This window comes from Heteronotia binoei, chromosome 13 (genome assembly GCF_032191835.1).
Source record: "Heteronotia binoei isolate CCM8104 ecotype False Entrance Well chromosome 13, APGP_CSIRO_Hbin_v1, whole genome shotgun sequence".
In the NCBI taxonomy this organism is placed as follows: domain Eukaryota; kingdom Metazoa; phylum Chordata; class Lepidosauria; order Squamata; family Gekkonidae; genus Heteronotia; species Heteronotia binoei.
Genome location: NC_083235.1, coordinates 32,104,697 through 32,128,988, shown reverse-complemented (window position 1 = coordinate 32,128,988; position 24,292 = coordinate 32,104,697). Strand labels below are relative to the sequence as shown.

Below are 24,292 nucleotides of genomic sequence, written 5' to 3'. Positions count from 1 at the left end.
CCATAGGGAATAATAGAGTGCCTAGTAGACATTTCCCTCCCCCCCACGCTTTCTAAAGGGGGGGAGGGCCTCCATACCAGGGAATCCCCCCTCCCTGCCCCCTCCCTCTCTCTCTCTCACACACACAAATACTTACTGTACTTGGTCTTCTTCCAGCAGAATTTGCTTGCTGTAAAAACGAAAGCAAGGCTGCACAGGAAAAGAAAGGTAGGGGCCGTTCCTGTTTCCTGTGCAGCCTTAAAGGGACACATTTTAAAAACGGATCCCAAGCTGTAAAACAACATGATGCCTACAGGTATGTTCTCTCTCCCCCCGCCCCCAGATTTTTTAAGAGCGGGGGAGGAGGCTGAAAATTCGGGGGTCCCCCGCCAGGGTGGGAGGGTTGGGAAGCCTATTCAGGTGACAGATCAATTCCCCTGGAGAAAATGGTTGCTTCGGAGGATGGATTCTATGGTATTAAACCCTGCTGAGGTCCCTTCCTTCCCAAAACCCTGCCCTCCCCAGGCTCCACCCCCAAAATCTCTGGGTATTTCCCAACCCAGAATTGGCAATCCTACTCATGAAGCTTGCTGAGTGACCTGGGGGCCAGTCACTCTTTCAGCCTAATCTATCTCACAAGTAAATAAATAGAGTGGGCCTGGAACAGACAGGGTTGCAGGCCTGTGCTGGAAAATACCTTTGGGGGTAGATCCAGGAGAGGGTGGGGTTTGGGGAGGGGAGGGGCCTCAGCATGGTCCAATGCCATATACTCCACCCTTCAAAGCAGCCATTTTCTCCAGGGGAGCTAATCTCTGCCAGCTAGAGATCAGTTGTAAAAGCAGGAGATCTCTAGGCCCCACCTAGAAATGACCCCTGCTCATCTCAGACCAGTTCCCAGCACGATGTTCAGAAGTTACAGTACAATGTATACCTGATTTTTCTTTGTACATGCATTGTGTAAAGCTGTGTTCACAAGTTACACAAACAAATGTACAATCCATGTATGATATACTTTAGGCTTCCCAACCCTCCCACCCTGGTGGGGGGCCCCAGGATTTCCAGCCTCTTCCCCCGCTCCCCAAAAAAATGGAAGCGGTGGGAGGGGGGAAACGGCGCCAAGGAGCGTGGCCTGGTGAGTGGCAGGGCGGCGGGACCGCGGCGATTGTCCCGGGCTGGCCGCCCTCTGGCTGCTTTTGGCCTTGCTCCCCCCCCTTCGGCGGCTCCCGCAGGGAGGAAGGGGCGTCTGGGCCAGGCTGGGCTCTGAGCCCCCTTCAGCCGCGGCTGACCAGGCCACCCCCTCCCGCCGCCACAGGGCCACCACCAAGATGCTGTGGTACGACCGGCCGCGCTACGTCTTCGTGGAGTTCTGCGTGGAGGAGAGCCGCGATGTGCAGCTGCACCTGGACGACCACCGCCTGCTCTTCAGGTGGGGGGGGCCGGGGGAGGGGAGGGGGGCAGGACGCCTCGGCCGCCCCTTGGGGCTCCCTCCCTCCCAACCTCAGGCCGGCCAGCTCGCTCTTGCTCTGTCCCTTTGCAGCTGCAAGGACGCCAACGGCACGGAGCTGTGCATTGAGATCCACTTCTATGCCCGCGTAAATTCCAAGGTGAGCCGCTCAGCCCCGGCGTGTCCGCGCTTGAGCTGGTCGCTCTGAAGCTGCAGCAGCGCTGCAAAGCTGGAGGCCGGGGAGGATCTCCCCCGTGCGCAGCGCTGCAGATAGGGTTGCCAATCCCCAGGTGGGGGCAGGGGATCCCCCGATTTGGAGGCCCTCCCCCTGCTTCAGGGTCGTCAGAAAGTGGTGGGAAAGGGAAATGTCTGCTGGGAACTCTATTATTCCCTATGGAGATTTATTCCCATAGAAAATCATGAATTGATCCGCGGGTATCTGGGGCTCTGGGGGGGCTGTTTTGGGGGGTAGAGGCACCAAATTTTCAGTATAGCATCTAGTGCCTCTCCTCAAAATACCCCCCAAGTTTCAAAAAGATTGGACCAAGGGGTCCAATTCTATGAGCCCCAAAAGAAGGTGCCCCTAGCCTTCATTATTTCCTATGGAAGGAAGGAATTGAAAAGGTGTGCCGTCCCTTTAAATGTGATGGCCAGAACTCCCTTCGGAGTTCAGTTATGCTTGTCACACCCTTGCTTCTGACTCCGCCCCTCATGTCTCCTGGCTCCACCCCCAAAGTCCCCAGATATTTCTTTAATTGGACTTGGCAACCCTAATATACTTTGATTGTTCTTTATGTATGTACTACATAATTCCCCTGTTAAATTCAAGACATTACAGCTGAACTTGTGACTGAAACCTCACATTTATCCAGGTGCTTGTCCCTGGCTTCATTAGTAAAGTGAACATGTGTTGGATCTTTCATAAGCCCTGTTCACAAATTACAGTAAACACATGTAAAATCCACATAGATTGCTCTCTATGTGTTGAATAAATCTCCTATTATTTTCAATTCATGTACAGCTAAACATATGATACAAACCTCTCACCCAGGTTTCATTTGTAAAATGAACACACATTGGTTCTTCTCTTTCTTGCCATTCCCTGTAACATGTGAACAAGGCTACTCAAACAGGTGTACACACATATATGTTGATTATATGTGTATTTACTGTAATGTATGAACAGGGCTGGAGGTAACGGGAATTTACAAAATGTACACAAAAAGAAAAATCAAGGGTACACTGTACACAGATTGTACATGTGTTCATTGTAACGTGAATATGGCACATTTATCCAGGTGCTGGTCCCCAGTTTCATTTGTAAAGTGAATATGTGTTGACTTTTTTCTTACAAACACATATATGCATGTATATACAGGATGCATGTGCGTTCACTGTAAAATGTGAAAAGTGCTTTTGACCCTCTTGGCATGCAGTCCTAAACACAACATAGATTCATGGTGTTCCTGTGTGTAGGATTACACTGTGTTACAAAGGCTGTGCGTACACAAGAGGTGTATGATCACGTCTATCACAACTGTCTGCAAGCAGATTGGATCTTGTGAATGGAGACCCTCTGTGCATAAGGTGTCTGGTTATCTGCCCCTTTGTTTCACAGTGACAGGATATTTTAGTTATGAAAATATTTGTAGCATTGTTCAAGCAAAGGAATTATCTAACACACATATAGACTGTGCCTCTTCTCTGTAAAGAGTCCTGGTCAACGTGTGGAAGTGGTGAGAACTTGGCATTCTGATACATGTGAAGGGTGAGAGAGACATCGAGAGTTTCCTATTAAACATACATGTAGACATATCCTCACATAGCATCTAATCGACTGAAAGCTGGCACAAGGCATGACTCATTCTTGCAGCTTCATTTCTAAGCTCAGTTGATACCCTTTCCTGACCAGGCCTTGCGGAAACCATGAGGAACCTCAGACTGTCAGAGGACCTTCCTATAATTCAGGATTCTGAGAAGGCCCAGCCATAAGTTCAGCATTTTCCCCACAGCTGTGAAGTGAAGGAAAGCTGAACTTCATTAGAATCGAGCAGACCTGACGAAAACACGGCAATTATTGCTACGGTGACAAGACTGCAGTGGGGAGCCAGTCCTTTGCCTTCCATCTGCTAGCAGCAATTCAAAAATCATTGCAGGTGAAATTAGGAGAATGGCAACAATGACTGAATCCTCATTAAGTTATCCTGCTGCTGCATGCATAGTGCTGCTTCTAATAACTGGAGGGAGAGACGACCATCTCTGCCCTACAAGAAAACCATGAGCCTGAAAGAAGGCAAGGAACAGCAATGAGATTTGTAGGTCAACAGCAGAGCTGGGACTGGTGAAGCTTTCTTGTCTCCCCACAAGCAGGAAAGAGACAGTGGTAGCGTAGAGGTTGGACTACGATCTGGGAGACCCAGGTTTGAATCTCTACTCTGCTATGGAGGCTCAGTTGGTGACTGTGGACCCAGGCACTCCCTCTCTCTCAGTCTAAGCTAACTCACAGAGGGGTGGTTCTAAGGATAGAACTGTGGAGGAGAGAACAACCTCAGCTTGCTTTGGGTCCCCACTGGAGAGAAAAGATAGGGTTGCAGGCTTCCGGGATGCAACCTGGGATCCCTCAGAATTACAACTGATCTCCAGACTACAGAGATCCCTTCGCCTAGGAAAAAATGGATGCTTTGGAGGGTGGGCTCTGTATGGAATTGTAGCCCACTGAGGGCCTATCCTCTCCAGGCTCCATCCCCAAATCCCCAGGAGTTTCCCAGCCTGGATCTGGAAACCCTACCCCCCATCCCATTGGTGACCAGGGGTAGGGAAACAACCCTAGCAAGGTACAGGACAGTGGTGGCCTAACTTGCTTAACGTAAGAGCCATACAAAATAAATGTCAGATGTTTTGAGAGCTGCAAGACATGAATGTCAGATGATTGAGAGCCGGAAGGGAAGGGAAGGGAAGGGAAGGGAAGGGAAGAAAAGGGAGGAAGGAAAATAGATGGGGGAGGGAGACATGGAAAGAGAGCAACTTGAAATGCATTATCCAAACTCCCATATTGGCTGGTTTGGCTTGGAGAAGGATTTAAAGAGAAGGCTTCTCCAAGTTGGCCAATGGGGCGCTGGGGGCTTTGATAGCAGCACAATATGTGTGAAAGAGCTACAAGAGGCTCCCGAGCCACAGTTTGGCCACCCCTGTCACAGGACAATGGTTTATATCCCCTTCAGGGGCTCTGAGGAAGCAGTTCTCACACTCAAGCTATGGTACCAATGGGCTCTTTCAGTCAAGTATTCAACATTTTCACTGGGCCAGCTCCTAGGGCTACTAGCCTGTTAAACTGAATTTATCAAAGGGATTGGCTCCATCTTCTTTCAAGTATGCAAATATACCTTTCCAGCTCAATTCACTGCCAAATTGATTGGGTGTTTTCGCACTCACGTTTTACTGGCGCCACGACCCTCCTGACGCCGGCGAATCTGCATGGATTTCGCACCAGAAGCGCCGGCGCACCCAGAAGCGCCGGCTACTTCCGTCGCTAAGCCAGCGCAAACGTTTTCCTGCATCTTTGCGATTTGCGTTTGCGCTGGCTTAGCGACGGAAGTAGCCGGCGCTTCTGGGTGCGCCGGCGCTTCTGGTGCGAAATCCATGCAGATTCGCCGGCGTCAGGAGGGTCGTGGCGCCAGTAAAACGTGAGTGCGAAAACGGCCACACAGTGATTTCTCTGTGTGCTGGATAAAGGAAATGAAAGGCAGGGGGCAGTGCTTTGGGTTACTATTTGTGTGTCATTATTGTCCAATAGCACAGTGATCCCCGACCTTTTTGGCACCAGGGACCGGTTTTGTGGAAGACAATTTTTCCACAGACCAAGGTAGGGTGGGGGGAATGGTTTTGGGATGATACAAGTGTGCACTTTATTTCTATTAGTTTGGTGTGGTAGTTAAGTGTGCAGACTCTTATCTGGGAGAACTGGGTTTGATTTCCTACTCCTCCACTTGGAGCTGCTGGAATGACCTTGGGTCAGCCATAGCTCTCATAGAGTTGTCCTTGAAAGGGCAGCTTCTGGGGAGAGCTTTCTCAGCCCAACCTGCCTCACAGGTGAGGGAGGAAGGCAAAGGAGATTGTGACCTGTTCTGAGACTCTGAAATTCGGAGCGGAGGGCAGATTATAAATCCAATGTCGTCTTATTATCATAATTACTACATTGTAATATATAATGAAATAATTATACAACTCACGGCCCAGTTGCTAGCAGGCCAAGGACCAGTACTGGTCCACGGCCCGGGGATTGAGGACCCTTGCTATAGCAGATATGTGAAGAAAAAAACCAAAAGACAGCAAGTTGCCACAGTGGCTGTGACAATCAATCCCCCTCAAGAGCTACCGTGGAGTCATTGCAGAGCATATGTGGAAGGGAAAAGTTGGGGGGAGGAAGAGAGGAAAATAGCCAGTATGGAAGCTCTGTCACCAATGCACATGCCTCTGCATTCATAATGATGATGAAAGCAAAACGGGAATGTTTACCACATGTGGAAGCAGACCTGGCCTGCGTATTTTTCCTGTTGACATTATATGTGTCTTTGTGTGTGCATCACATGTGTAGAGCTGATGGTGAGATGCTTCAGTTCTGTGAGCCAAAAGCTACTGCTGACATTATGTTGGGGCCACAAATCCGAAGATGGGACATTACTATTATGTTTAAATTGTGGAATCCAGACAAAATTACTCCTGTGACAAGTTTTCTTCCCTGAGCAATGTCCTTAAGGAAGAACATAAGTGCCCAGCTGGATTAGACCACCTAAGTCTAGCATTCTGCTTCCAGTAATGGCCAGCCAGATGTTTGTAGGAGGACCACATGACTGTGAAAGTATGTCATTAGCATTTGGTGCTTCCTCTGGAAACCTGTTGCCAGATTGTGACCAGGAGATTACACTTTATCTTTAACAATATGACAAGAGAGACTTCTATTATAGGGGAGGGATGGTGGCTCAGTGGCTGAGCATCTGCTTGGGAGCAGAAGGTCCCAGGTTCAATCCCCAGCATCTCCAACTAAAAAAAAAAAAGGGTCCAGGCAAATAGGTTTGAAAAACCTCAGCTTGAGACCCTGGAGAGCCACTGCCAGTCTGAGTAGACAATACTGACTTTGATGGACCGAGGGTCTGATTCAGTATAAGGCAGCTTCATATGTTCATATTTTCCCTCCCCTTAAGCTTCACTGGGTGACCTTGAGTTAATAATTCCCCCTCAGCCTAACCTACTTCATAGGGTTGTTGTGAGAATAAAGTGGAAGATGAGAGAACTCTATCTTCATCTTTTCTGTCTCTCACTAGGGCTAGAAGTGCTTCAAAAGACACTGACAGGCATCAATTTTAGGCCTGCAGAGAATACCCATTCTGAAACAGCTGCTTGAATCAAAGGAAGATGTTGGTTTGGAACCTCCCAGCCCCTATGGCAGCCATTTTGTGGTTGACTATACATACCTGACTTTTTACAGCTGTTTTGTGTGGTGGTGGCTTTTTTGTGGAGCTGCTGATTCAGACCAATAAGGAAGCCTAAGCCAGAGGCTACTAACCAGGAAAATGTTTTTCACTGCCCAATCTGTGACTATAATTTTAAATATTTATATCTTGCCACGCCTTAGATGCAAGGCAGAACCAGCCTATGGCCAGACTTTGGTGGCAGTTAGGGTTGCCAACTCCAGATACAAAACTGGAAATATGAGGGCGGAAACAGGTAAGGCCAGAGTTCTGATAAGGAAGGGAGTTTGAAAGGAATCTGATGCTACAGAATCCACCCTCTGAAACCAGATATAGTGATCTCTATAAGTGAGAGATAATTTGTAATTACATGGAGCTGGCAATGCATTGGCTAAATCTTACCCTCTTTGGTCTCTAATTCAAGTCCCACCACAGCCTGAACCCTGCTCCTGGCCTTTCAGGAGGATAAGTGTTATGTTTGTAGCAGAGATGATGTCTATCCGAAAGTGAATGAGTGTGTGTCGGCTGGGGTGTGTCTGCATGTATGATGGATGACTATGTGGTTTTGGGCCTCCTGGGTGCCCTCCACATGGCTCTCTGTTTACCTGCACGCTGCCAGCACTCACTGCACTAATTACATCTGTCGGAAAGGCAGTCTTCCAAGCACCTGCAATTCCAGTCTCTCCTGCTTTGGGAGTGCCCGTTTCTGCCTAAGTTCGTGGAGGACGTTTTCACAGGGGAAGAGGCAGCAAGAAGCTGGGCGCTGTATTTTTTTTTTTGCAAAGCTACGCCCTTTCGCTCGGTGTCAGAATCAGATAGGGATGATGAGGCGATCCGAAGCTGTGGCTTTGAAATGTGACGCTCTGCTCAGGAAGTGTAACCGGCAGAGTGAGCGAGAAACAGCCCGAGAAGAGTCGCAGGTCAGGCCTCCTACTAGTCTGAGGGGCACCTCCGCTTTGTGGCAGACTTGCCGGAGTTGTCTGGCGAGGAGGAGCAGTAGGCCGCCGCACTATGGGCTGAGAGCCTTCACCACCGGTCGGACCGGTAGCTCGGGCAGCATCATGAACGTGCAAAGGCAGCTGGTCTCTGCCGCCATCCGGGCTGAGGCCAAGAGGTACGAGGGAGTCAAAGTGCAGCTCAACAAACTTTTCCGGCTGGTGGAGTTGGTCGATGAACCGGAGCTGAAGAGCAGCCTCAAAGCTTCGCTGTGCGTCGTGAGAGGTAACTTGTGGGCGGCCGCTGGGGCTTTGCGAGAAGGTGGAAGACTTATGGCGGGAGAAGAAGAGAGGCTTTTCCGCTCAGTGTGTGTGTGAATAGTCGTATTGGAGTGAACTTTCATTCGGGGTTTTGGCGGACAAAAGTTTTTAGGGGCAAACATTTTGAATAGACTGGCTTGCAGTCTGTATACCACAAAACTAGAATTGCCATTGCCAACCTCCAGGAAATCTGCCAGAACTACACCATCCCCAGACCACAGAAACCAGTTCCCTGGAAGAAAATGGTTGCTTTTGAAGGTGGACTCTGTGGAATTATACCCCACTAAAGTCCATCCCGAGAACCCAGCTTCCTCAGGCTCACATCACAGCCAACTCTCTAAGCCAGGGGTGTCAAACATGCGACCCAGGGGCCGAATCAGGCCCCCTAAGTGCTCCCATCAGGCCCCCAAGCAACTGGCTCTTGTCTGCTTCCTTCTACCTCTCTCTTGCTTTCTTCTGCATCTCAACTTGCTTTGCAAGGCTTTCTCAGAAGCTGCAGAGCAAAGCCTCTATTTTTTCCATTGGCTAAGGCTCTTCCCCCTCCTGGTTCCCTGGAGAGGGAGGGAAAGCGCCAGAGCTGCCTTTGCCCAGTTCCCCGGATCCCATGCACCTTTAAGACAAACAAGTGCTAATGTTTTGAGCACATTTTATGTTTTAAAAAAACCCTTTAGTTGTGTTTGTGCTTTTTAAAAAAGTTTATACCTTTGCTACCCAATCTTAAAAAGGTACACACATGGCCTGACCCAACAAGGCCTGGCCTGACAAGGTCTTACTTATGTCAGATCTGGCCCTTAACAAATGAGTTCGACACCCCTGCTCTAGGCATTTCTCGACCCAAAGCTGGCAACTGTAAATTTTAAAAAGAACATTCCTTTACAACATTTAGGACTCTGTAGCTGCCCCTCAGCAAAACTCATTTGACCAACCAAGATGAATTTGCCACAATTGAAAGATAATGCAGTTGGCCATAATTTTAAGATTAAAGGCCTGTGTTTGGATGATAAGATATTCCTTCATCATAGGCAATTATTTTAATTCCTAAAACAAGGAGAGGATCTTAATGGATACACATTTCCAAAAGAAATGATTAACTGTATATTTGCATACCACAAAACCTCAAAAAAGGTTGTCTCTTTGAGGATCTGGGAGGGAAGGGAATGGCAGTACAAATAAGGCAGCCTTCTGAAAAAACTGAAACTGTTTCAAGGCCTAGCATTGGAACAGAACATCCAGACATGGGTGCGATTGATAGGGCCAGAAAGACTATTGGATTTCTTATCCTTGCTGGTTGTATTTGGAAAAAAAATGCCTTTTCAGTGTTGCTTCTTAAGAACCTGTGTGTTGTGGTGGTTTAGAGTGTTGGATGGGACCAAGGAAAGCCAGGTTTGAACCTTACACAGCCGTTGTGAAAGTGCAGTGGAAGAGGACAGAAACATGCTGTGCCAGCTCAAGAGCCTTGGAGGAAGGGTGGAATAAGAATGTATGTAAAGTACTTTCGTCACCGCTGAGTTATGGTGGTGACTTCATAAGGTTTCAAAGCAAAAGATAAACAGAGGTGGTTTTCCATGGCCTGCCTCTGCATAGCAACCTTGGGCTTCATTTATGGTCTCCCTTCTGAGGACGAACCTGGGCTGACCCTACTTAGGTTCAAAGATTTAACAAAACTAGGATACCTGGGCCATCCACGTCAGGGTATGGAATAAAAATACACTGAAATAAATACATTTTATTTATAAAATTTATATTGTATTTTGAATTATAGAGTTGGAGGTGATCTCCAGGGTCATCTAATCCAACCCCCTGCACAATGCCGGAAATTCACAAATACCTCCCCCTAAGTTCACAGGATAAGCATTGCTGTCAGATGTCCATTTAGCCTCTGTTTTAAAAACCTCCAAAGGAGGAGAGCCCACCTCCTCCTGAGGAAGCCTGTTCCACTGAGGAACCACTCTGTCAGGAAGTTCTTCCTCATGTTTCGCCGGAAACTCTTTTGATTTAATTTCAACGTGTTAAAATAAATATAAATAAACTAAAATAAATGAAAATTTCTTCCTCCTTGTGTGAGTCAAAAACATAAATTTTACTTTCATGTTTCCTCACACCAATTCCCCTCCCCCTTTAATTGATGCAGTTTCCCACCATGGGCATATCAATGGAGGGCAAAGCAAAAATGACGTTGAATTGGCACAAAAGAAACAAATTGGAATAAAAGCAATGAAAGTGGGTGGGATAATGACAACAAAGAGAAATGAACAGGGGGATAATGTTCTAGCACTTGTACTGCAAGTTGTTTGTTAGTTATGAACATAAAGTGCCAGGAAAAACCACTTCTTCAAACTTGGTGGAAGAAAGCAGAATGTTGAATGTCCTGTAGGGTGTGTTGTCCATAAGGATTGCCAGGTCCGACTAAAGAAATATCTGGGGACTTTGGGGGTGGAGCCAGGAGCAAGGTTGTGACAAGCAGGATTGAACTCCAAAGGGAATTCTGGCAATCACATTTCAAGGGACTGCTTGCCCTTTAAATGCCTCCCCTCCATTGGAAATAATGAAGGATAGGTGCACCTTTTTGGGGGATTCATAGAATTAGACCCGCTAGTCCAGTCTTTTTGAAACTTGGGGAGTGTTTTGAGGAGAGGCACAGGATGTTATGCTGAAAATTTGGTGCCTCTGCTACAAAAAGCAGCTCTCCCAGAGTCCCAGATACGCGCAGATCAATTATACCCCATGGGAATTGGTCTCCATAGGATATAATGGAGTGCCCAGCAGACATCCCCCCCCACTTTCTGAGAACCCTGAGGCGGGGAGAGAGGGCCTCCAAACCAGGGAATCCCCTGCCCCAAACTGGAATTGGCAACCCTAGTCCATTTCTTTTCTGAATCCTGCTCTTATGCCTGATTGGGAGATGTTAGCAACTGATGTTTACTTCAGTGCTATGAAAAGTATCACTGTTTGGTCAAGGTGCTGTTAAAGGCATGAAAAATTGGATGTTTTTTTTTTTAAAAAAACCCTTTCCCATAGAGCCATATACCCTTCTTGCTTGTTGTGAGTCATGCCAATTAATAAGGTCAGAAGGAATTTTAAACCTGCAAGTAAAAATTTAATTGATTAAGCATGCAGTTGCCACCTAAATGAATGCACCTGGTATTTCAAGTCCCTTCCTTGCATTATCTGTCTCTATTAGTATTTAATTCCTTTTTAAAAACAGGGTGCAAAGTCAGCCATTGTGAAGCACTTTGAGTCCCATCATTTTTGGTGGGAGAGAGTTAAACATTCTTAACTCCCTACCTTTGGAATTCATAGGATTTCAGTGTGCTTAATTTTAGCGAGGGTATGCCTGGTTTTAGCACCCCCCCCCCCCAACCATGCAGGAGCTTTAATCAGTAGAAGTCAGCCTGCTCATTCTCCACCGTTTTTACCAAATGAGTGTGAAAGTGCTGGGATGATTGATAGGCACTGCAATGATTGATAAGTATTTGCATGTGTAATTAGTTAATACATTCAAAGGCATAGTTTTGATGATGTTAGACTACTAGTATTTAAGTTGAGGCTATTTTGCAATGATTTACAACTCCCCCCCAGCCCACAGAGTTTCTGGCTGCAGACTTGCATGGTGTGACATCAACTTTGCTATGATGTTTTGGTTGCATAGCAGCCAGGCAAATGTATGGGACTGAATCCTGAAATCTACGGTACTTGCAAACAATGCACATAGCCAAGTAAGGTCTTCTCATGTTTGAAGGCTGAATCTATACAAGGAGGAAGCACACAAATTTGCCTTTCTTGGACAGGAGTTCACAACTAATGCCTCTTTGGCCAAATCCTGGCCTCAGGAGTGGTGCTATGAAGTGCTTCATCCTACGTTATTTCCATAGCTAACCTTCTTTTCCCTCATTCACCTTGTCAGTCCTGAACCAGTTGAAGTACTTGATAGGTTACAACTTGAGTGGTTGTAACTTGATAGGTTACAAAAGTCATATAGCACCAACCCCATGTATAGAAGGTCATGCTTGATGGTCCCAAAGACATCCATGAAGTGATTTATTTAAAGGACCATGGACAATGGACATTCCTGCTAGAGAGGTAAGATTGTTAAAACAAACAAACAAACCACAATGTATTCCAAAACAGGCAGCACTTATCTGTATAAACTGTACCGGAACATATTGTGGTTCTGCATGAACTCACCCAGGGCTAACAATCCCAGGTTTGCATGCCAAACAGCGGTGTGCTAGATCAGTTTGCTTGGCACACATATCTGGTTTGCTGCCCGGACAATAAAGACGAGCCCCAGAGATACTGGCAGTGCTACTACCAGCAGTGTGGGAGAAAGCACTTAGGCAGGGTTAAAGCCCGTTTTCTTCTCTCTGGCCTGCACAACACCATTTGGGTCTGAGCTGAGCCCTTGGGGCACTGGCTGTTCTACTAGGGCTCAGCTTGCTCCCAATCTGTCTGGCCAAGTAGAATCCTTGTCTTCCTTTCTCCTTGCCTCTGTTTGACATTACGCAAACAACTTCACAGTGTGATATTGCATTTCCCCCCAGGATAGGAGCCAAAAAAGATTGCTTTCCTCTGATCTCAACCTTTCCAGAGAATGCGTGTTTTCCATTTGCGTGTGTGAAGCAGCCAGACTAGAATATGTGAGCAAGAAGAAATCTTAACTTCTGTGCATGGACTTCTCCCCACCACATGGGCCAGTCTATTTTAGGCACTGCAGAGGGAAAAGGAGACCAAGACAGAGACAGGGGAGGGGCCTGGGACATGGTTTTAAGATATACTAGCACACCATTTTTGGAGCATCTTTAACTTCCCCGGCAGGCAAAGTAGATTGCTGATAGTGTTCAAGATTGTATATGGCCTACAGCTGATGGATGCTAGAGGTCTTATTTCATTCTTATTTCTTGTGTGTTCTAGCAAACCTACTTGATCTTCACCTTAATAAACTTCTTGTAAAACTGAGTCTTTGCAAGAAACTCTGCTTGGTCTGGCAGCTGAGGTCTTGCAAAGAAGAAAGGATTTATATCCTGCCCTATACTCTGAATCTCAGAGTCTCAGAACGGTCACAATCTCCTTTACCTTTCCCCCTCCCCACAACAGACACCCTGTGAGGTAGGTGGAGCTAAGAGAGCTCTTACAGCAGCTGCCCTTTTGATAAAACAATTTTTATTGGTAACATATGGTAATAAATCTATTTCTTACATCTTTAATAACTTCTGTTATCTATCCCATATATTACTTTCTACCCACCCCTCCCCCCATTACTTGACCCCTGCCGGTGTTATTCACTTAAAATGCTAATATTTAAAGGTACCCTTAACTATTTAAACAAAAATATATATTCTTCTTTATAAAACTTAATCATTATCAAAAATTGTCCAATGTCCTTTTATTTTCCACTCTTTTTCTACATATCTTCTAAACTTTTTCCACTCCGTTTTAAAAACTTCTAAATCATAATCTCTTAATATTCTTGTTAATTTGTCCATTTCACTCCATGTCATAACTTTTATAACCCAATCCCATTTCTCTGGTATTTTTTCTTGCTTCCACAACTGCGCATATAATGTCCTAGCAGCTGAAAGCAAGTACCAAATTACGATTCTATCTTCTTTTGGAAATTTTTCCATTTGTAATCCCAACAGAAAAGTCTTTGCAACTTTCTTAAATTCATATCCCAAGATCCTAGAAATTTCTTGCTGAATCATCTGCCAATATTGTTTTGCTCTTTCACAAGTCCACCACATATGGTAGAAAGAACCTTCATGTTTTTTACATTTCTAACATCTGTCTGGCTTCTTATTGTTCATCTTTGCCAATTTTTTAGGAGTCATATACCATCTATACATCATTTTAAAACAGGTCTCTTTAATATTATGACATGTCAAAAGCTTCATAGAATTCTTCCACAAGTATCCCCAAATTTGCATCTGTATTTCTTTATTTACATTAATTGCCCATTTAATCATTTGAGATTTCACTACATCCTCCGTAGACCATTTTAAAAGTAATTTATATATTTTTGAAATTAATTTTTCATTGTCGCCAAGCAGAACTTTTTCCATTTCTGTTGGCTCTTTTCTTATTCCTTCAGTTTTAATATCATTTTCCACCAAGCTCTTTATTTGTTGCATTTGGAACCAATCATATTTATTATTCAGCTCTTCAGCAGTTTTCAATTCTATTTTGCCACTTTGTGTTTTTAATAATTGATTATATGACAACCACTTTTCTTCACTTATCTCAGTCGTTATTTTTATTACTTCAGCTGGCACTATCCATAACAGTCTTCTCTCATCTCCATATTTCTTATATTTCATCCATGTATTTAGCAAATTATTTCTTATATAATGGTGAGAGAAAAAACCGTCCATCTTCTTTTTTCCATAATACAAATACGCGTGCCAGCCAAATTTATTTCCATGACCCAGCACTAAGAGTTTTTTGTTTAACAACATTATCCATTCTTTTATCCACACTAAACAAACAGCTTCCTGATATAATTTTAAATTCGGTAGTTGAAATCCACCTCTCTCTTTTGCATCTGTCAAAATTTTCATTTTGATCCTTGGTTTCTTCCCAGCTCACACAAATTCTGAAATTTTTCTTTGCCATTTATCAAATTGTTTACTATATTTCACAATGGAAATAGTTTGAAACAAATACATTATTCTTGGTAGAATATTCATTTTAATTGCAGCTATTCTACCCAGTAATGACAAATTTATTCCATTTTAACATATCTTCATCCATTTTACACCATAGCTTCTCATAATTATTTTTAAACAGATCAATATTCTTCATTGTTATCTCCACACCAAAATACTTTACTTTGGAGGTAACTTCACAGCCCGTTAGTCTCTGAAATTCTTGTTGCTTATTTATTAGCATATTTTTACATAGAAGTTTTGATTTTTCTTTATTAATACAAAGTCCCGCCATCTCCCCATATTCTTGTATTTTAGCTAACAACAAGGGTGTGACTTGTATGGGGTTTTCATTTATAAACATTATATCATCTGCAAATGCTCTGTATTTGTAAGTAAATCCTTTCATTTTTAATCCTTCTATTTCTTTGTCTTCTTGGATCTGCATCAGCAATATTTCAAGAGTCATTATAAACAATAATGGGGAAAGCGGACAACCTTATCTTGTACCTTTGCTAATTATCATATCTTCTGTAAGATCTGCATTTATACATAGCCTTGCACATTGTATATTGCTTTTGTCATTCTTATAAAGCTTTCTCCCAGCTCCATTTTTTCCATTACTGCAAACATAAAGTCCCAGTTTAAATTGTCAAATGCTTTCTCTGCATCTGCAAAGAATAATGCTACTTCCTTTTCTGGATGTCTTTCATAATATTCTACAATATTTACAACAGTTCTAATATTGTCTCTTATTTGCCTTTTGGGAAGAAACCCCGCTTGATCTTCCTTTATAAAATTTATCAAATGTTGTTTAAGCCGTTCTGCCAAGATTCTTGTATATATTTTATAATCATTGTTTAATAGCGAAATTGGTCTGTAATTTTTAACATTTGTGACATCTCTTCCTTTGGTATCAACGAAATAACAGCTTCCTTCCATGTGTTTGGTATTTTTCCTTTCATTCTTATAATGTTCATCAACTTCTGCAATTTCGGTATTAACATTTTTAAAGGTTTTAAAATATTTAGCTGTATATCCATCTGGCCCAGGTGTCTTAAAGGTTTTAAAATATTTAGCTGTATATCCATCTGGCCCAGGTGCCTTTCCATTTTCCATTGCATTAATTGCTGCTTCAATTTCTATTTTTTCAATTGGATCATTCAAAATTTTTCGCATATTTTCTGTTAAGGGTTCTATTTTTATCTTTTGTAGATACTCATCCATCTTATCTTTCTTTATTTTAACACCTTTAAACAACTTAGCATAATACTTAAGAATTTTCTTTTTATTCTCTCTTGGCTAACCACCTCTCTTTCATCTACCACAATTTTATTAATAATTTTATTTTCTCTCTTTTTCTTCAGTTGCCAAACCAAATACTTTCCAGGTTTATTTGCTCCCTCAAAAGATTTCTGCTGCAGTCTTTTCAAATTCCATTCCAATTCTTTATTTAACAAATGTCTCATTTGCATTTGTAATATTGTAATTTCCCTTATAATTTTCTTTTTCCCTGGCCTTTTTCTCAACTCCCCTTCTTTTTTCTTTATTTCATTTTGAATGTCCAACAACTGTTTTTCTTTTGCTCTCTTATCTTTATTATTCAAAGTAATCAATATTCCTCTCATTACTGCTTTATAGGCATCCCAGACCGTCTGAAATTCTATATCCTCTTTGTCATTCACTTGAAAGAAAGCTTTGGTTTCATTTTCTAGGTATGTCACTATTTCTTTATTCTGTAGTAAATCTTCATTCAATCTCCATCTTCTCAACTTCTTAGACAATTTTGCAATCCACATTATTGGGTTATGGTCAGCCCCAATTTTGGGTAAAATCTCTATTTTCCTTGTTATAAGACCTAAATCATTAATGCCCCACAACATGTCAATTCTGGAAAAAGTTTTATGTCTTGCTGAAAAAAAGGTATAGTCCCGCACTTCAGGGTTAAATTTCCTCCATATGTCCTCCAAATTTTCTTGTTTGACCCATTCAAAAAAAGACTTTGGCAATTTTCCTTCTTTGTTATTATTTTTTCCCCTCCAGACCTATCCAGTGAATTCTTAATTGTTCAATTAAAGTCTCCCATTATCAAAACTTGGTCATAAGTCAGTTCATCAAATTGTTGTAAAATGTCTTTTAAAAAAGCATCCTTTGCACCATTAGGTGCATACAGTCCCAATAGCAACGGGGTTTTTTTGCATTTAATATTATTTCTACTGCAACAAATCTTTATCCTTAAACACTAATTTTGGCTCCAATTCTTGTTTAATATAAAAAGTCACTCCCCTTTTCTTCTGTTCAGCCAATGAAAAGAATTCTAACCCCAATTGTTAATTCCATAAAAATTTGTAATCCTTTTGTTTAATATGCACTTCTTGTAAACAAACTATATTACAATTTTGCTTTTTAATCCATTGAAACGTTGCCCTTCTTTTTTGTGGTAAATTTAGTCCACTTACATTCCAAGACAATAATTTGTAATCCATCATGGTGCAAATTCTTTATGTTCTTCATAAAATCTACGCAGTTCCTGTGCATTTGTAATTGTGATTCTTTTCCCCTGAAGCTTAAAGCTCAAACCTTCAGGTATTATCCATCTCAACCTCATTTCATTGTCCCGTAATTTTTCTGACAGTTTTTTTATATGTTCTTCTATTATTTATCACTTGCCTTGGCAACTCCTTCATAATTCTTACTCTGTTGCCTCCCACTATCAATGTCTTTTCAAAGTTTTTGTTCACGATCTCTCCCACCATTTTTTTTGTCATACATCTTATGACAGCATCTCTTGGTAAATTATTTTTCTTGGCATAGAGTGAGTTCACTCTATACATGTAATCATACATATTTTTAGTCTCTTCAGGATCTTCCTCCAAAAATTCTGCAATTATTTTTATTATATATTCTTTCAGGTCACCATCTTCCTTTCAAGGTACTCCTCTCAGATGTATCTGAGTCTCCATCAGTTTGCAGTCATGGATTGTCACTTTTTCTTGTATTTTCAACAAGGTGGAGTCATGTACTTTCATTTTCCCTTCTACCTCCTGCACTTTTTTAGATGTTTCCTCTATCTCATTTCTGAGATCTTCCATATCTTTTAAAATCTCTTCTATAATTTCTTTTTTTGATGCAGTTATCATCTCCCTCATATCTTTCATCATTCTGGCCTCCATTGCCTCTAATTGATCCTGCATTTTCTCCAATGAAGTAGCCCTTGTACGGGTTTGCTTGTGTTCTGACATTTAAAAACACCAAAATTTTTGATCTCACCAATTTGAAATTTGACTATCAAGTTCAAAAGATTAGAGCTTGCTTTTTACAACAAGCCTAATTTCGCCATTCTCAGAGCTTCCCAGACCGAGATATTAATTTTTAAAGTTTTTAAATCCTTCAAAATTGCAGTCACGACTTTTTGCTTCTCTCTAAAAAAAATTTCTTTTAAAGGCTTCTAAAGTCCATTATAAACAATATGTCCAATAGTATTTATCCTCTTATCATCTCAATTATTTCCAACAATTTTAAATGTCCCGAACACTTTAAAAATATTATTTAAATTTTGACCTCCTTGCAATGGCCGCCGATGTTTCTCAATGGTATTATAATCCTAGAGTAGGCTTTTTGTCAGCTACTCCCTGCTTTGCTTGCCACCAAATCTCGTTTTCACTGGTAAAGAGATCTCATGATACTTGGCGTACTTCCTGTGTTGATTGTATATGCTGCAGGTCTGTGACGATGGTGCTCTTTTTTCAAAACCGCAAGTAGACCAAGCAATAAATTCCTTTCCACTTTTTAGCTCTGTCCTTTAATTTACAAAGTCCAAATTTCACCTCTTCCTCCCTTCTTCTTCCAAGCTTTCTAGATTTCCATTTCCCACCTTCTGAATTTATTCTGTTTAATTGTAAATAGTCCCGGAATGAAAGAGTAATCTGTACCTTTTCTGCCAATTATCCAGATCTACACCGGTCTTCTGTAGCTTTAGATGTTTAACAGTGTCCAAGAAGGTTAGGATTCTGTCGAGCTTATGTCAAATAGATGACTCTGAGAACTTCTGCAGATGATGAAAATGCAACTCTTCTCCGGCGACCCCTCAGAGGAGCCCCCCCGGGACTCCCTTTTAGCCAAGGTAAATCTCCTCAAAGTTTTCTGTGCATATCTTGGACTAATCTCTAACTGAGAAAAGTAGGCAGTAGGCATTAATTTGCCTTCCACTACCCCGAACAGAAGTTCCAGCCTGCTCCCGTTATGAGAAGCAGCTCAGCTCGGCACTTTCCTCCCCCGGAAGTCACAGCAGCTGCCCTTTCAAGGACAACTCCTAGAAAGCTATGGTTGACCCAAGGCCATTCCAGCAGGTGCAAGTGGAGGAGTGGGGAATCAAACCCGGTTCTCCCAGATAAGAGTCCACGCACTTAACTGCTACACCAAACTGGCTCACTTGTTTTCTCCAAACACCAAAATAAATTGTTTGGAAACTGCCTGCCCCAGGAAGGAAATTCCTGACAGCAAGTGACAGGAAACCAACCAGAACAGCAGCAAAGTTTAACTTACTAAGAGGTAGATCATGAGTCCCCAATGCAGTAGCGTTGCCGTTCAGTAAGAGGTAGCCAGGTCTATAATTTTATTTTATTTATTCATTTATCCCCCACTTTTCTCCTCAACAGAGACCCAAAGCATCATCATTCTCTCCCCGTTACATCCTCATAGCAACCGTGTAAGGTAGGTGAGAAAGAGAGTATGTGACTGGTCCTAGGTCACCCAGTGTGCTTCTATAGCTGTTGGAATATCCCAACAAAAGTAGCAGAGTGGGGATGCAAACCTTGGTTTCCAATTGCATCTTTGCATTCACCACTAGCTTAGCTTATTTTGGAGGCAGAACATATAAGATTTTTTTGAGGGGGGGAGGGCAGGATTGTAAATAGTACATGTCTGTGCTTATATATTCAACATTCCATTTCAACAAGCCAGTGTCTCTCAAGAACCTTGTTTGTGGTTTCTTTTTTCATAGCTCATAGTAACTACAGGCAATGTTACAAACACAGCTTGAACTATCCTCTCTCCTTATTTTTTTTTTTACCAAAGCAGTTGTGTGTTCTGCAAGAGCATTCAGTATTATTATATCAAAGATCTTTACCCTACCTTTCCATGATATCTGGCCCTTCAAGGCATCCTACAAAATATGTAAAAAATACAGGTATTTCTGTGCCCAGGTTTCAGTGTCTTTTGCCAAGGTCTCCCTACTATTACTGCCCTGGCTATCACTTGGACCAATTTCCCACTAGCCTTATGCTCCTCTCACTCTACTCCGCGGGGCTTCTGTCAGATTTCACATTATCTGCCCCAGGGCTGCAACACATTCCCTCTTTTGCTCAGCAAACAAGATCCTCTAAAAACCAGTTTCTGTTTGCCGCTCGAAAAAGGCGTAGCTAGTTGCAGCTCCGAGGCAGATAGTGTGAAATCCGACGGAAGCCCCGCTGAGAAGAGGAGCGTGAGAGCAGCATAAGGCTAGTGGGAAATTGGTGTTGATCTTCCTGGCATGATGGCAGTAAGGGTTGCCAGCTTATTTTGACTGGTCTCGGCTCTTGTGCCTCTGACAACATGCACATTTGCACTGCTTAATAGGTGAGGATGCTTCAGGCTGCCAAGAACCTGAGAAAAAGTGTTCTGCCTCTTGAATACAAACTTCATGTGTGGAGATGGGCAGCTGAAGCTTTTCATGGCAGGGAGGTAAACCATACCACCTGAGAAATAGCAGCCCATTAAGCCTCTTTTTAAGGGGGCAGGAAATTTTCCCCTCCATATTTCCATATTATGGAAAGTTAAACTTGTTGATTTCTGCAGATAAAACTGTTCAAAACCATAGGGGAAGGCTATTATATTATTTTCATTTATTTAGCTATGAGCAGCCCCTGTTTATACAACCAAAAGTCAGTATGTCATCAAAAGTGTGATTCCAGGAGGACGTCTTGAATCTAGACAGGAAGGGGATTTTGCCAACTTCAATTCAGTATATGGATGATGGGTATCAGTCATACTTCAGGGGATTAAAGTGTGCCTAGAAAAATACAAAAACAGATTGCACTACATAGGAAAGCTTTTTAGCTGTGAGCCTCACAAAGCAATGGAACAGTTCTTCGAGGAAGCTTGAGCCAAGCTATTTTAAATGCTTTTAAAAACATGTAGTAACAAACATCTGTCGAGGGCTGCTTAAATCAAATCATGCATTGACTATGTATATTTTCCCTGGCAACCCCTTTCAGGTAACCTCTTTACTTCTGTTTTTCTGCTCCTGCACAGCAGGTTCTGTATCCCCGAGGTCTTACCCAATCAATTTCTTCCTGTTTATGTAGCTCCAGTATGGCGCAAGAGAGCAAGCATGGTATAGTATTTAAAGTGTTAGGCTAGGATCTGGGAGACCGAGGTTTGAATCCCTGCTCTGCTATTGAAGTTTACTGCACGGAGCAAGGAAAGGTTGAAGGAGCTGGGTATATTTAGCCTGGAGAGGAGACGACTGAGAAGTGATATGATAACAATTTTCAAGTACTCGAAGGGCTGTCATATAGAGAATGGTGCAGAGTTGTTTTTTTGTTGGCCCAGAAGGTCAGACCAGAACCCACGGGTTGAAACTAAATAAAGAGTTTCTGACTAAATGTTAGGAAGAACTTCCTGACAGAATAGTTCCTCAGTGGAACAGGCTTCCTTGGGAGGTGGAGGGCTCCGGAGGTCTTTAAGCAAAGGCTAGGTGGCCATCTGACAGCAATGCTGATTCTGTGAAAGGCAGATCATTAGAAGGAGGGCAGGAAGGGCTGCATCAGTGCTTCGCTCTCATGGCCCATTCTTATACACCCAGGGAAATGCTGATAGTCACTTTGGGGTGAGGCAGCAATTTTTCTCAGGCCGGTTTGACCAGGAATCCTGAAGGGTTTTTTGCCATCTTCTGAGCATTAAATGGATGTGTGTGTGGGAAGGAGGAGGTACTTGTGAATTTCCTGCATCGTACAGGGGATTGATGGCCCTGGAGAACCCTTCCAACTCTATGATTCTTTGGCCTTGCTAGTTACTCTGTCTCAGCCTAACCTTCCTCTCAGGGTAGCATAAAATGGGGGTGGGGAGAATGATGCTATAAGCTGCTTTGGATCCCTAGTGGGGAGAAAACAGGGTGAATTGATATTAAAGTGTAATACAAAACCACTGTGGTGAAGAGAAGGGGCCCAGATACATCTCTGTTAGGTGCCCAGCAAAGAGGTCAGGGGACAAGAATCCAAAGAAGTGTGTGAGGAGAGATTAACCTGGGAAGCTTCCTCTTTGTAATGGAAGAAGCATCCCCTGTGGCTCTCTATCATTTTTGCAGCTGCTTTCGACATAGAATTCTGTTTATACATATTAAAAAAAACATAAGTCCAACAGTATGCAAAACCTTTTCAGCAATGTTTGCCCTTTCCCAGAGACACATCCTGCTAGGTCAGAAACTCCAAAGCGGAGTGTGTGGGATACTAGATGACCATGAAAAATTAACTTGTGAAAACTTCCTCTGAGCTTAGCATACCCACATATAAACAATAGCCTGCCATGTATCTGCATAACTCACTGTTCTGGGCTTGCCCTCTGTTCAATCAGCCTGTGCCGGACTAGGATATTCTGTGGCCGACTTCTCAGTATTGTTGCTTCACCCCCAGGCATCTGTTTTCCCATGGCTCAAATGATCGATTTTCCCACCAGTTGCTCCGTGGGTGCATTTTGACGTGGGGCTGCTTCCAATTCCCCATGCGGCATCATAATCCTTAAAAGACATCACAAAACCATGTGGGAAACTGGAAGGAGCCCTGTGTCAAAATATGCCAATGAAGCAAGTGGTGGGAAATCAATCACTTAAGCAGGGTGGGTGGGTGTGGGAGAGGTAGAAGCCTGAGGGCAGAGCAACGTTAGTAGGAAATCGGTCTGTATGTCTGGATCAATCCTTGATACTGAGGAGGCACAGCAGAATTATCTATCCTCAAAAAGGCAGTGCCTCAGCGTTTCTGCATGAGTCCCTGCTCCAGTCCAGCCTAATCAGGAGGAAGGCTGAAAATATAGACAGAAGGGACAAGATCTATGCGAGAATGGGTAATGCCCTGTGGCACAGAGTGGTAAGCTGCAGTACTGCCCACGACCTGAGTTTGATCCTGGTGGAAGCTGGGTTCAGGTAGCCAGCTCAAGGTTGACTCAGCCTTCCATCCTTCTGAGGTTGGTAAAATGTGTATCCAGCTTGCTTTGGGGGTTAAGCATAGATGACTGGGGAAGGCAATGGCAAACCACCCCATAAAAGTCTGCCAAGAAAACTTCCTGATGTGATGTCACCCTATGAGTTGTTAACAACCCAGTGCTTGCACAGGGGAGTACCTTTTTAATTCTTATAGATTATTTTTTAAAATTCCTTTTTGTGGTTTAAAACTGTGTTTGCTTAGGATTTTTTTTTAAAGTGTGTTACAGTCAAAATAAATGTTTGAAATATCAAGGTACAGATACCAAATGCAGAAGATGACAGAGCTGTCTTTAGTACAGCATTCTAGCAAGTGCAGTAGTTTGTGCTGGTCACAGTGGTGAAGGGATGAGACAAACTGTCCCTGTTACAGCTCCTTCCTCTACATAAACAATGCAAGGTAAAAGAGCCCTCTCTGCCTTGGCCTGTGGTTACCCTTCTTGCTGCCGTGCCAGTTCTACTTTGATACAGAAGCACCTCGCTGAGAACACAGGATGGATGCCACTGCACAGACACTCGAGTTCAGCCCTTTGTCATTACTACAAACATATCTTCCTATAGTAGAGAAGACTGTGGCTCCAACTCCAGCAGGGGGTTTTCAAGCCTGTGTGTGGGGCAGAAGAAGGACTACGTGCCCCCACCATCTGCCCAGTCTATGTGCACTGGACCTTGAAACAGCAAGTGAAAGGCCTGGGCCTCCCCTGTGCCGTTCAGAAGCCCTCGCTGGGCTCTGTTGTCACTTCCCATTTTGGGGCCTGCTGCGAGATGTCCGTTGATCCTTAGCAGCTTGAAATGTATCTGCTGAGCAGGAGCACAGCTGGCTGGCTGGAAGGAGTGTCCCTTTCCTAAAGGCAGCATCAGCAGGGAAGCCCTCTTGCCCGGGTCTCCCATCCACAGGGGTTAGTTTCACCCTGGAAATGAACGGCCTCGACAGCACAGAGCTCCTTCCCGTCTTGGCTCTGGGAAGCTCTGCTGTGTACACCTAAAAGAGTTCAAAGCACTGTATGCACAATCAGAGACCACATGTCCTCTTACACAGAGATGTACGCTGACATCACTCCCTCAAACAAAAACACACAAATGCAAAACACATGCACGCACACAACATGCACAGCATTACTATTCTTACAGCTGTCCAGTAGTTTGATAAACATTTTTACTACATTATAATCCAGCCTTTTCAAGAGGCTTCCAGTGATCTCTCTATGAAAATTACTGAGCTAGTTTGTACTGAATAATGTTGTAGTCTGTTGGTACCTGACCCTTCATAA

General features: G+C 43.3%; 2 protein-coding genes across 3 annotated transcripts in view; both read left to right on the top strand.

Annotated features, from left to right (window-relative positions):
* Window positions 1-24,292, top strand: part of METTL1 (methyltransferase 1, tRNA methylguanosine) — a 1,067,043-nt gene that overhangs the window by 322,869 nt on the left and 719,882 nt on the right. The window lies entirely within an intron of this gene.
* The window catches only part of AGAP2 (ArfGAP with GTPase domain, ankyrin repeat and PH domain 2), a 175,657-nt gene continuing 159,252 nt past the window's right edge, over window positions 7,888-24,292 (top strand). For both annotated transcript variants that reach the window (XM_060252252.1, XM_060252251.1), the window contains exon 1: window positions 7,888-8,112. In XM_060252252.1, the coding sequence (XP_060108235.1) occupies window positions 7,953-8,112 (160 nt within the window). In that variant the 5' untranslated portion in view covers window positions 7,888-7,952. The remainder of the gene's footprint in view (window positions 8,113-24,292) is intronic.